The following is a 13,422-nucleotide window of genomic DNA, read 5'->3' on the forward strand; positions in this document are numbered from 1 at the left end:
TTCTGTTCTACATTATTACATACAGAGATATGGTATGCATACACCAGAAAAAACATGATTTTACAATTATAAATTACCAACATTTGGTAAGACAGTGATTTCAACCATTGTTCCAAGACTACCAAGTAGTCATTTGTTAACATATGAATTGAAACTACATGAGATTTCATGGTATAAATTTACAGTCAAAAAGAAAAACAGAACAGTCTCATTAATTTTACTTACTAAAAGCACACTTGAAATATTTCACAAAGTACAGCAAGTTTTATGGAAGAGGGGGAAGCACTGAAGTACACACATGAAATCAGAGACAAGACATATGTATAGGGTAAGCTGTTCCAGGTGCAAAATACCATGGAAGAAAGAGACCTGCAAGAAGAGGGAAAACTGATTAATCAGCTCCAAGACCTGACGAGTTAAAGCAGCATTAGCTAGCAGTAATACACAGTGTGTACTTGTGCAAAGCCCTGCCCACACAGGGCCAGCTCTGTGCCCTGTCCTGCTCTGGAGGGATTTGTGGGGTGGCACACACCTTGCCATCCACTGAACCTCCTTCTAGGGCCACATTTTTTCCGAGGCCATTTGCAGGAAGGATGTCTGTACACACTGCACGTGGCTGCATCTTTGATACTTTGGCTTCCAGATTCCAACTTAAAATGGAAAGCTGGTTGTATTTATTTGTACTTGATCAGAGGTGCCTCTTAAGATCATAAAGAAAACAACTCTTGCTCATCCTCCAAGAATCTCCCCACAGCTGTGCACGGGTGCACACACACTTGCAGACATGTATCTTGAGAGGACAGGGAGAACAACAATTGATTTCCTGCAAGTGTAACATCCTGTTGTTTTTCCAAGGTGATCCAGAGAATTATCACAATCCCAGATGTTTACAGGGGGAAAGAGAAACTACAGCAACTCTGCACAGGATGAGACAGTTGACTGCCTAAGCACATTATTCTAAATGCAAATTCAAAGTTTCATTACTTTTTCTATAGAGGCTCTCTGTTCCAAACCCTGGAACGGCAAGCTGTAGGATATTAACAAGCATACATTTGAGTTTCCAGTCACTTCAAGTGTGTCTGAGGCAATGAACTTATACAAAGTATTTTTAGACTTCCTGCAATCAACTGTCCTCCCGGCATTGCTCAATATGACACAGTTGTCTGAGGGATGCAGTTGTGCTAACATACAGTTTAAAGTTTCATTTCTGTGTTTTCCATAAAATAAGTACTGGCAAATTTGCTCATCCAACAAGTTGAATCACAAGTGATTAAGGGTCATCTAAGCTACACCATATTGTGTAAATGCTAATTAAATTATAAAAAGTAACTCATTTTATCTACAGAAGATAATTGTGTAAACTAAAAAAACCACTAGTAATGACTGGGCGTGTGTAGCAAAAATAGATGGCTAAATTCTGCACAGTAAAGTTTTGCCACTACAGAGTCTCACAAGCCTAAGGTTAGTCTTGCCTGGAGATAACCTACATCGTCTGTGACGGAAAACAAAGAAGAAAACGTTGCCTCAACTTTACACATCCTGCAGGATAGAAAAACTGATCTCTAAGAACTGTCCTGCTTCCTGGTGTAGGGCAGAAAATAATAAACAGTTGAATCATTTTGAGGAGGAGTTAGGAGAGGGTGACAGTTGGTATCATCTTGGAAACTTATGTGTCCAAGAAATAATCAAGATATATCAGTTCAAATATGGCAAGCCAGTCAGAATATTTCAATGCAAGATGTTCTTGCAAGAAAATAAAATGGACAGGGTGATTACTGGAACAACCTAATTATTCAGCAGCATTGACTAACAAATCACTATTTGACGCAGCTCCAGACTATCCACTATTATAATAAATACTGTCATTAACCATGATTAAGCATTATCTCTTATGAAGACGCTTCAAATGAAGGAGCTTGCTAATTAGCTGTGTCCTACATCTCAGAGCCAACAAAGGAATCTTAGAAGTCTTCTGCTACCATTTGTAAAAATGGGTGACTAGGACTGGCCTAACAACACGTTGATGACACTTCTTCCATTAAGAAAACAAAAGATGCCATCAAGACGTGGTGCTATGATTTTAAACTGTTACTGATGCGTTTCTTTTGGACTGTGACTGCTCTTGGTGTACTTTAGCTCTGTGACTGTCACTTACAGAAGAAACTGACTGCTACTTTTGGCGACTTCCTCAATTCATTATCTCCCCATTACTGCCATTACTATTAGAATACTAAGTCACAGAAATATTAATCACACTGCCAACTATTCAGACAAAAATTATAATAAGTTTCACAGACTAAAGCTGATGTAGAGACTTAACTGAATTGCCTTCGATTAAAGGCCCAGCTGAAATTACAATGCAAAAAAAGTAGTTCATTTTAAAGAGTCAGTTTTCACAGTAGTGTCCTGTTGCAAAGAAATTTAAATTCTTTCTGAAGAATGACATCAAAATGACCTCAGTTTCATGTTAATAAGAATGACTGTTTTCCTCAGTCTAAATGATATCAGACAAAGAATTTAAATGAAGGAAATAGTCTTGGGGAGGGGGGAATCCTCTAAAAATGGTGAAGAACTGAGCAAACCAATCAGAGTTACACTGAATGATTCAAGGCTGCTGAGGCTTACAACAACATGTACATGGGACAGTAGAGCATTGTATTCCTTTTTTCCAGTTATAATCTTCATCTTGATAAAACCAAGAATAGTTCAAGGAGTTAAAAATTAAGCCACATACAAAGCTAAGGATCCCTTTTAGTAAGCATAGAAAACATTTCTTATTATGATAAAAATGGGTTGGATTAACTGTGTAAGCAAGAAGAAAAAAAAAGCTCTTTTGCCTCTTTCTCCTCTCCGCTTCTATGCAGCAAAACCAGCAGCTTCACAAATGGATTATCAAAAAAGAAGCTTTATTAATTTGAACAAATTTCATACATTGGGTAAACTGTAGAGGGTCCTTCACTGGGCAACACACATGCAAAAGCATTCAAGCATCTGTTTTATGCAACTGTTTCTTCTCTTTCATGTCACATGCAAGGAATTTTTCTGAAATACTATCTGAACGCAAGACTATTCTTGCTATCACCTGCAGGTCCAAAAGTAGCACAAGAATCTCAAAGAGACCTTGCCCACAGGTGCAAATTCCAAAATTTTGGTTATAGGCTACTGTTTTCACAACAACTTCAGTCCATGTTTAGACATCCACAAGCCCAGCACAAACAGCAGTAGTTCCAAGAGCAAACCAAGTCTCAGCTTTTCAGAAGTCAAAAATAAGAAAAGAAAAAAAAACAAAACACCAGGCAAAACTCCAGTTGCCACACCGACTTTGGGTTTACATGTGCAAAATATCAACAGTGACAACAAAAGGCATTGCACGGAGTCCAAACTAACAACTCTTGCATTTGACACCTCTCAGCTGTCATGGTATTTAGCCAATTGACTCACATCAATCACTAGGAAATACACATTTATCTTATTTACTAGGGATGTGTTAGGAAAGACATAAGCCATGTTGTTGTTGTAATCCTGTCAATGTGAAATAAAACCAAGTTTGTAGAGTAAACAACTGAAAGGAGACAATATGAAGAGAAAGCACTGGCTCCTGAAGAGAAAGCAGCAACTCCTGTCAGACATCATGTTTCTTTTGTCTTAGATTATGAAAGGCTAAGAAATACTTCAACAGGAATTATGCAAGTATTTTAACAGGAAATTTTAATCTGAGACCTACAAATAATTAATTCAATAGTTATGGATAAGAGCAGAGCATAAACAAAACATTTTTGTTCATATTGAGGTGAAGCAAAGAGGTTGGTATTTATGCCATGAGTACACAAACTACTTGTAATAAAGCACAAGTGATACTCCTGGTACTCCTAAGAACTATTACCAAAAAATACATACACCAGGAGAAGCACACACAGAGGAAAAAATTTAAAACCACAAGACCGCTCAAAGTCACTTTTATGCCATCTAGTTTGACAGACAGGAAAGGTAGAAAACCTTGCCATCTCCCCAGTTGTCTCTGGGACATTTAATATTCTGTATTTTTTTTTTTACTAAGCACACAGAAAGACTAAGTCATACTGAAATAAGTGACTGGGAACTATTTCACTTCTCTCTACAAATATTCTCATTCTGTATTACCATCAGATCCTGACACCTAAATAAGAAATCCTAGTTGTATTTCATATGGCCTGTTATAGATTTGCCACTCAGAACACACTTTGCAAATTATTCTCCAATGCTTTTAACTGGGTAGTTAAATGCAGCCAGAGGAAAGTGTTTGATCAAGCCTTACAAGACAAAAGCCAGTTACAGTTAAAACTGCATGTATAAGACACAAGAATTTATACAAATCAAGAAATATCTCACATCCCAGTCTTATAAGCACCTATCCCAAAGTCTACAGTTAAAAAACAAAACAAACAGAAAACCAAAAAAAAACACAGAACAAAAACCTTCACATGAGTGTTTACTACTGTTGGGTGAGCTTGAAAGCATAGTCAGAGCTAAGTTTCTCCTTTAAAGCAAAGTCAGTACAACAACTCCTAAAAGCAGAAATAGTGGAAGAGTTAAGTTTATTTTCAGTATGAGAACACCACTACCCAGAACATGACAGCAGCCAAGGTTAGTTCTATATTTTCTCACTTGAGGAGTGAACACCATTTATCTCTGGACAATACATTATCTCACCAAAGTTTCTTTAACACAGGTGCTGCACGAGGCAGGGAAAAAGTCTGTTCTTCACATGGAGGGAGACAAAGTGTGCAGGATGTCTGCAAAACACACTTTCCTTCCTCATTTCTCTTTGCCTTTCACAGTTTTTCTTAAAAGCATGGAGTGAGGCACTTGCCAGACCTAATGCACTAAGAAGAAATGAAATGTTTTGCAACAGCCTTGGTAAACTAGAAATCACAGTTTTGAACATAAACACAGATCATTTCAGTAGCACAGCAGTTTGAAAAAGCTACTGCAATAGCAAAGACTGTATTTCAGTGTTTATTACAGTTGATCAACATTGTTTCAAGAAAAAGCATATTACCTACTGTAGTAAATCCAGTTAGTGTTCTACCACACAGTTTCTTTATATCCAAGTAAAGAGTCACTGAGAGTACAAGCAAAGAGAAATACCAGTTCTATGCCTGTGAAAAGGGTTTATCAATTTAGGACATGAAATCCCAGTCAAGATGACTCCAGATTTCACATATTTTTTTTCACCCTAATTTAGTAACCTCTGTATTATTTTAGGCAAAATGCTTGATTTTTTCCAAAAAAGAAAAGGGAAACAGAAACTTTCAAGATAATAATGATGATAATAATCTGAGTTGCTACTTCTATTTATTGTACCAGTAGTAATCACGTGCAAAGAACTCCTGCTACAATTTTAAAAAGTCTGATTTTTATTATATGCTTATAGATGTACACTTGCCCTTTTGTTACACAGAGATCTACTGACCTTAAAAGCCAAGCCTGTTGAACAAGATGAAGCACGGTTGCTTAATGACTTAATGGAGGCAGACCATTAGCTTACAAATCAGCACTGCTCTGCCTAACCAGAGAGAAAGTAGAATTATCCCAGTGGGAGAGAAAGGGAGTCTAGTAAGGAGAATCCAGGAAATGTCAAGTGCACGATTTGGATATGCTGAAGAGAGCAGTACAGAAAGACCAGACATACCTTTGCCCTTGGTGCTGCCCCTCTCCATGGCTCACATCCCTGCCTGTGTGTTAGAGTGGTCTTCACATCCAGCTGCACATCCAGCACAGGCTGGCCCACAGCCAACTGAGTGACTTCAACTGCTCCATATTTATATGGCCACAGAAGGAATAGGCAAGGGACAGCCAGAGGAAATGCAGGGGGTTGCACTCTCTGCTCAGCAAGCTCCCTTTGGCAGCCAGTGGGCAGAGAGATGGGCAAGAGAGCTGCTTGCTCACACAGCACCAGCACTGGAGCGCTACCCATGCTGGCACCTGCTGTGCCACCTAACACAGAACACAGCTTGGTGCAAAACAAAAAAAGACAGAGAGACATCCCCCTCCCTGCTGGATAGCTGTCACTGTTCACGCAGCAAGGCACTTACAAGGCAACCACCTCCTCAGCCTCACCATTGAGCACCCTGCGCGGACACTTGACAAGCAGAACCTCCCCTTGGTAAAGGGTAAGATTAAAGAGATGGAGTTTCAAAAGGCCTTGGAAGTTTCAAAGAGTGATAAAATGCACCAAATTCCTGCAATAAATTATCTTGCACATTCTAAGCTATTTCCTGATACACGAGCTGTTCAGTCAAAAACTTAAAGGTCAAATTTGCATCAATAGCCTCGCCAAAAAGTTTTCTACAGAGAAAGGAAAGAAGGAGGAAAGGCTAAAGAAGCAGACATGAAAATAAGAAACCAGTATCTGTATTTTATGCAAAATAAAGTCATTTGCAGTGCAAAATCAGCCTGAAAGGGTGAGTTATTAGCCTGGTTTTAACCAATATGCTCTTATCTCTAAGTCTTTCTAATTAGCGATAGTTTTTCTCCAGTGTTATCCTTCTTTCTTTAAAAAGAGGGGAGAGGGATTAACAACTGTCTCTTTTAATCCTTCCTCACACTCCCACACAGAGACCTTTTTCTTCCTTAAGGACACTTCACAAGTACTTCATTATGTTCCATTTTTTTTTTTTTTGTGCCCACTATATATAAAACAGCTACTTGCCATTTTTAACTCATTCAAGCTGCAGCCAAGCATCTTGCCACAGAAAATTAGGCACACTGCTGTTAAGAGAAAGGTCTCTGAATACTTAGAGCTATAATAGTATGCTTAAGCAAGCAAACACATGAAAATGCCAAACGTAATTTCTTACCTATGTCACTTGCAGATTTCTAATGAGCCCACATGGGTTTGATTTGCTTAGGTTGTTTTTTATATTTCCTTTAAATGAAGGAGAAATGGAAGCACCTGTATTTTCTAGGACCAGCACACCCCCAATAAGAAAACTGAAAATCTTAATTAGTCAAGCCTGTCTAGTTCATAATTAATGAAGAATGCACAACATGAAAAGGTTCCACATTCAACCATCTGGTATTTTAGTGAGATCACATCCATATTAAAGATGCTACAACACTCAGATGGGGAAGAATAAAAAAAGTACAGCCACATGTATGTCTTATTTTCACACCTCATACTGTCAATAAAGCCTTTCAAAACACTCTAAAGAAAAACCCTGTCTCTTAATGGAACCTGGCACTGTGATTTGCAAAGTAAACAGAACACATTTAAAGCTGTTACAATTTAGTACTAGTTTTGCAGTGATCAAACAATAATAAGCCATGCACAACTAATATCCAAGAAGAAGACTTCTCAGAAGCACAGTTTCCAGGCTGCCACTTCATCTTCCTCAGATTCTCCTCCTGAGAAAACCTGCAAGGTATGTACCCAGCATCACTTATGCCTGTCATACACCAGTGCAGCTGTGCCACCTGGTACTCGTGCAGAAAGGCTAAGCTCTGTTCAGCCCTTCTCCTCCCCAGAAGGAAGACCAAGAACTCAGCACATTCTTCACACCTTGCTTCAGCTTTTGTTGGGGTCCCTCCCCCGCCGTGTAGCCCTGGGAGAGGGGCCCTGAGGGCACAGACACGGGGCTACCCTGTCCCTGCTCAGCCTCGTTCCCATTGGTTGGTTTGTGTTCCCTGCGCGGGCAGAAGGACCCTTGGTCCCGTGACTGGAACAGTTCCTCGGCAGAGCTCCGGCCATGCGGCTGGAGAAATAAACATCTCTGAAACAGCTAGCAAGAATCTGTCCACATATATATTTCCTTTCCACGGGACTCCTGGTTTGATATAGGCGTGTTACAGTATCCCCGCTGTAGCAAGCTTTCCCCTGTAAAGTCACCATTTTCCCTGGGACACAGATTTAGACCTAAGGAAAAAAACCCTGTTACCACCAGGTGCTGGGATCCACCAAAAAGCAATACTGAAATTCCCCAAGAGAATAGATTCAGCCCAGCTGACAGCAACTGTAGGTCTGAATGACATATTAAAAAGCAATCAAGCTGATTACATTATGCATCAAAACATGGTTAAGTGGTACAGTTTTGCTGCAATGTTAAAAGAACATCTGATCTTCCTCTGAAGAAATACAGTTTCGCTGTCAAGATACTGGCAAGAAAAAAAAGATAAAAAAACTGCAGTGGAAGAAACAGGATTTTATCAACAGTTTCTGGATTATAAGGCTAAGGCTTCCCACACCCAGAGAAAGCTTTAAGGAAACAAAGGGTGAATTTAATGACCTTACTTTAAGAAAATGGAAGAGACTGTAACATTACGAAGTTCTCCTATTCCTTTTGGCTTTTCTTGTTTGTATTCTTAGGTGCAAGTTATTCCCACCACTCCCTTCTCAGCAGGTGTAGGCTCACTTCTAAAGCTCCCAGTAAAGCACCTCTCCTCTGAAGCACAGTCTGCCTGCTGCAGGCCAGCTACTCCAGATTGCTATACTCAGAGCCCAAGATAAGAATGAAAGTTTCTGTATGAAGTAGGAGCATTCATCACATCAATAGAAGAGGAATCCAGCAAAGATAAGCAACAGCAGAGAAAGAAGTCCACCTGCACATCTTCTTCTACACCATTTTTCCTTAAAGTGTCAATGTGCTGCTTTTGGCTGGGCTAGAGTTCATTTTTTTCATAGTAGCTGGTATGGGGTTATAATTTGGATTTGTGCTGGAAGCAGCTTTGATAATGAGGATGCTTTTTGTCACCGCTGAGCAGGGCTTACACAGAGCCAAGGCCTTTTCTGCCTCTCATCCCACTCGTGAGGGGGGGTGGGGATGCACAAGGAGATAGGAGGGGACACAGCCAGGACAGCTGACCCTGACTGACCAAAGGGATGTTTCAGGCCATGTAACACCATGCTCAGCATAGAAAGGGGAGGGAAGAAGACGGAAGGAGGGATGTTCGGTCTTCCCAAGTAACACAGTTGCCAGCTGGGGTTAAATCAGGACAGTCATTCAAGGAGACTGCAGAGCTTCACTGTGGATGTGCTACGTTTCTGCTGCAGAAAGAAACAATATACACACACATTCCTGCCCAGCAACTACAAACTCTGGGTGCTGACCCACATGTAGAAGACCCACTTTGATGCAGAAAAGGGGGGAGTAGCTTAGGAGGAAAGGACACTGTCAGAACTTCACCTGCCTTTCCAAATGCAAAGGCTGCACTACACCCAAACAACAAACTTCTGATCCCTGGTAAATTCACTCTAATAGAGAAGCATCTGCTGGACACACAAGTCAGACATCAACAAGATACCCCAAGTTCCTCAGCCAACAGTATTGTCTTAGGTTACAATGTAAGATGTAACCAAAAGCATGTATTCTATCACTGTCTGTTAAAACCGGGTGGGGCAGTGCTCTTTGTTTTTTCCATGACATATCTCTGATAACTCCCTCAGGAGAGATATTTTTCTGTTAATGAGCTATCAAGCCTCACTGCCTGACCCATAAAATTACATCATCCCATTGTGAGATGCTCCGCCCAGGGGGAGGAACCAAACATTCCTACCTGGATATAATCTAAGGTTTGGAACACCACAGGCAGCTCTTATCTACTGGATTCCCAGAGGACAAGAGCTACGTAACCACCACTGGACCCTCAGAGGAAGACCAGACCCTGCTACAGGATCACTGCTTCAACAGAACCACATCTATCACTTCAGGAGGACTGCAGCCACCATTTAATCTGACTGCTACCACCACCCTGACCAACAGGGTGTCAGGTTGTACTCTGACTCTGTCAGGTTAAGCCAATATTTCTGTATTATTGCCCTGTTGTATATATTAGTAAAGAACTGTTATTCTCATAACAGTTGAAAAAAACTATTTTTTTCCTGAAAAACAGGAAACCCCTTTATTTCAAATAATAAAAAAAAACCCCTTAATTTCAAAATTTTAATAATTTGGAGGGAAGGGGGTTACATTTTCTATCCAAGGGAGGCTCCTGCCTTCCTTAGCAGACACCTGTCTTTCAAAACCAAGACAAGGATCACAACATGCTGCGGATGACCTCAGATAGCTCTTGGTTATCCAAATTGACAGTATAGTGTTGTGATTTTAAATGGGAGCTCTCCTTCTATTTTTAATTGAAAACTTTCCAATGCAAGTTTCCTCTAAATTTTGGAAGCTTGACTAAAAGAGACAGTTTAAGTCAAAACAGCTGTAAAGAGAGATACATTATGAGTTTGTGCACACTTCTGGATACCTTTGCATTAGTACTTTTAACATGCTATGGCTTTTTCTTTGAAGGCCTAGAGAAACTTACAAAGCAATATTGTGAATATTAAACTTATGCTTGGATTCAATGCAGAGTAAAGATTAAATAGCAGTATAAAAGTATGCTTTGTTGGACCACCACCAAGTCTATCCGTGAACTTCGCAAAGCTACAGAACCATACTTCTGAGGCTCTGCTGTGGTAGCCCAGGGGGCACATGCATTCATTTGCCCTCAGGTGGTTTGCATCCACAGGTTAAAAAAATACATGTCACTCACACAGCATTTGGACCAGCAAGAACTCATCACCCCACTGTCTGCTTTTAGAATTGCCTTTTTTCCTTTCATCTTTTCTGTTTTTAATGCCAAAGGGTTTTGCTGATTCCTCTTGTGAAGAGCAATGCCACAAAGTAGCTCCCAAGTCTAAGGCACTCCCTCATTGCAATTCCAAAAGTCAGACTTTTGTGGGCAGCCAAGAAGATACAAGAGTGTAACCATTAATGCAAGACTTTTCTCCCAACATACTATTATCAGTCTGTGAGTCTTGTACACAGTCTTGTGTCACATCTGCGGAATAAAATTCAAATAAGTAATTTTCCAAGGAAGAAAAGAAAGATTATGTCCCACAAAGCTCTCTGCAGGTAGCAGAGGAGTGGATGTCTCCTTTTCCTACAGAGCAAGAAAGACACTACTGAAAAAGCACTTCAGTCAACATGCCAACATGTAAAGTTTCACTTTTCAGCACTAAAAAAACCCAAGAAAAACCCCAGAAGAACAAACACACACAACAACAAAAAAAGGGAAATTCTGCTTCCGTGCATCAGGACTGAGCAGGAATATTTACTAATAATGGCTTCTGACTCCAGTAATAACTTCTACAGAAAAGTTGCTCCAAGTTACTTTTTGAGCTATTCAGTCAAAAGTCTTTGCATTTTATATCATGATCCAACAAATTAATTTCCTTCCAAAACCCCACCCTTCTCTCCATGCCAAAAGTTCACAAATCTGAAATTCTAGCCTCATCCTGGATTAACAATTCATTGCTCTGTCACCAATCGTATTTCGCAACCCGCCTTCAGTGTATCTGTGGCAAGAACCATCTATAAAATCCTGAACTGCAAAACCTGCTCTGATATTCCCACTCCACTTTCTCTCACTCTAATTCAGGACTCCAGTGCAGCCTGAGAGCAGAGACCAGGAAAGCATATCTCTGCCAAGAGTCCAGTTATTTTTCTGCTATGGCTACCAAGTTCTCTATCAATTCAAATTGAAAGATTCAAAACACATCAGTAAGTCTCAAAGGGAATCAATAAAGTTATTTGTCTCATTTCGTTCTTTCCTCATGAACGAAGGAAAAAGAACCACTGCTAATCAGTGATCAGTCCACCAGTTGCTGCAGATCGTGTAACTTCTGGTGTATACACTGATAATAATAAATGAGGAAATCCTCCAGAGCATAGAAGTGATTGTTATAAAAAATACATAGTTTCTCTACTCTAAGAATGCGCTAGTGTCTGTATGTTCTTAAATACTTTAAATTTTATTCCTGTAGAGGGTTCTTTCTGAGAAGGCTTGTCAATAGAAACACTGATTTCTGAACATATGGAGAGAAAGATGTAGACAATCTAAAATTTAAAGACCGAAAAAGAGCATTTGATTTCAGGCTTTCTAATTATTTTTTACATGATAGTATGAAATTCAAAGATGAAAGATTTTAAATAGCAAAGCTATCTGGAAGCAAAGATTTTAGGGAACAACATGACAAAGGAAATGTATTTATAGGTTTGAAAATGGGGTGGGGGGAGGGAATCACTGAAGCAGCTGCACAGTTTTTGCACAGTGGACAAGAAAAAGCGATTTTAAAAGGAGGAAAAGGCAGACAGAGAAGAAAGTAAAGTAGTTAAAACCAAGGTTGCATTACTTAACTTATTCCTGTCTCAGGCTATCATGAAAGTGTTGCTGGTTTTTGGTTTTACTTTAAAACTAGTGGTTTTTTTTCTCCCTACCTGATCCAGTTTTCGTAAGTGCCTTTCCCAGTTTTCATAATTAAACCCATTAAATAAATAATTATTCGGCTATGACGCATGTTGCTATGGCAAGGGCTGCGATAGCAAAGATTTGAGCTTTTATGACTTCACTACAACGTCACAGAGAAGCCTCTGAGCAAGCAAAATGTGTGGCAAAAAAGGCCATTTCCATTAACATCAACTGTGAGGAAAAACCCCGAGATGAAGTAGGTGGCTGCACTCTGAAGAGTGGTCTAAGGGCGAGTGTTTCATCTTTCACTCCAGCCTCTGCACCAAGCCATAGGAGGAAGAGAAATGTGACTGCTGACTGGCTCATCCTTCTGGTTTTGTCTGAAGGGTTCGTTAGCGCAGCGCTCCAGCAGCGCGGGAGGCCCCAGGGCCACATCCATTCATCTGCCTGCTAACCCAAGAGTGCTCTTTTGCCTTTCAAAGTATCCATAAAAATACTGCAACACTATGATCTTTAAAGAGCATGCACTCCTTGCCAGATAACTTTAAAGCAGCGCTTGAGGAAGATAAACACAAGAGCCTGGCTTCCCGTAGGAACACAGGCATCTCCGTTCCCACCAGCATCCAGCCCAGGTGGGAGAGACCCCGCAAGGTGCACAAGCAAAGCAGCAGTGCCAGCCCAAGGCAGAGGGGCAGGAACTTCTGGGGATTCCCTGGGGACAGTCAGACATACTTGGTGGTCTCCTTGGAAAGCTGTGCACGGACTAAGAGCCCCAGAGCAGGAGAGGGAGGTGCAGGGAGCAGCCTCCAGCCCTACACCCAACAGGGGGTAAGGTGAGGGGGGAGAAGAAAAGCTGCCCTCACATTACTGACCAAACCTCCTCCCCAAACAGTTACAAACCACTGTTGCTGAAGGCCATGACTTAGGAGAAAGAAGTGGCCACTCAGAGCATGGTGCCCTTGAGGTGACAAAGGCCACCACACGGACAGGCACAAACACCAGTCTCTAATGAGAAGCGTAACTCAGCTAAAGCAAGGTGCCTCTAATGAGTTACTATTTTTACCAGTAAATCTTGTCCTAAAAATATTTGCGTGGGGAGGGAAGAAAAAAACCAGGAGGATTTAGTGGGGTGTCAACTAAAAAACTTCTCATCAAATATATGCATGTATTTGAAAGCAAATAAACTGCTTTGATGCTGCTCTGTGGTGA

The 13,422-nt window shown here is 40.6% G+C and overlaps 1 protein-coding gene across 7 annotated transcripts in view; it reads right to left on the reverse strand.

Annotated features, from left to right (window-relative positions):
• GAB1 (GRB2 associated binding protein 1) overlaps window positions 1-13,422 on the reverse strand; it is a 94,649-nt gene that overhangs the window by 61,687 nt on the left and 19,540 nt on the right. For 5 of the 7 annotated variants that reach the window (XM_048303174.1, XM_048303175.1, XM_048303172.1 and 2 more), the window contains exon 1: window positions 5,672-5,971. The exons of the other annotated variants lie outside the window; for them this stretch is intronic. In XM_048303174.1, coding sequence (XP_048159131.1) covers window positions 5,672-5,956 — 285 coding nt within the window. In that variant the 5' untranslated portion in view covers window positions 5,957-5,971. Of the gene's footprint in view, window positions 1-5,671; window positions 5,972-13,422 lie in introns of those variants that run through there. 7 annotated transcript variants of the gene reach the window in all.

The sequence above is a fragment of the Corvus hawaiiensis genome, chromosome 5, assembly GCF_020740725.1.
Source record: "Corvus hawaiiensis isolate bCorHaw1 chromosome 5, bCorHaw1.pri.cur, whole genome shotgun sequence".
Classification (NCBI taxonomy): Eukaryota; Metazoa; Chordata; class Aves; order Passeriformes; family Corvidae; genus Corvus; species Corvus hawaiiensis.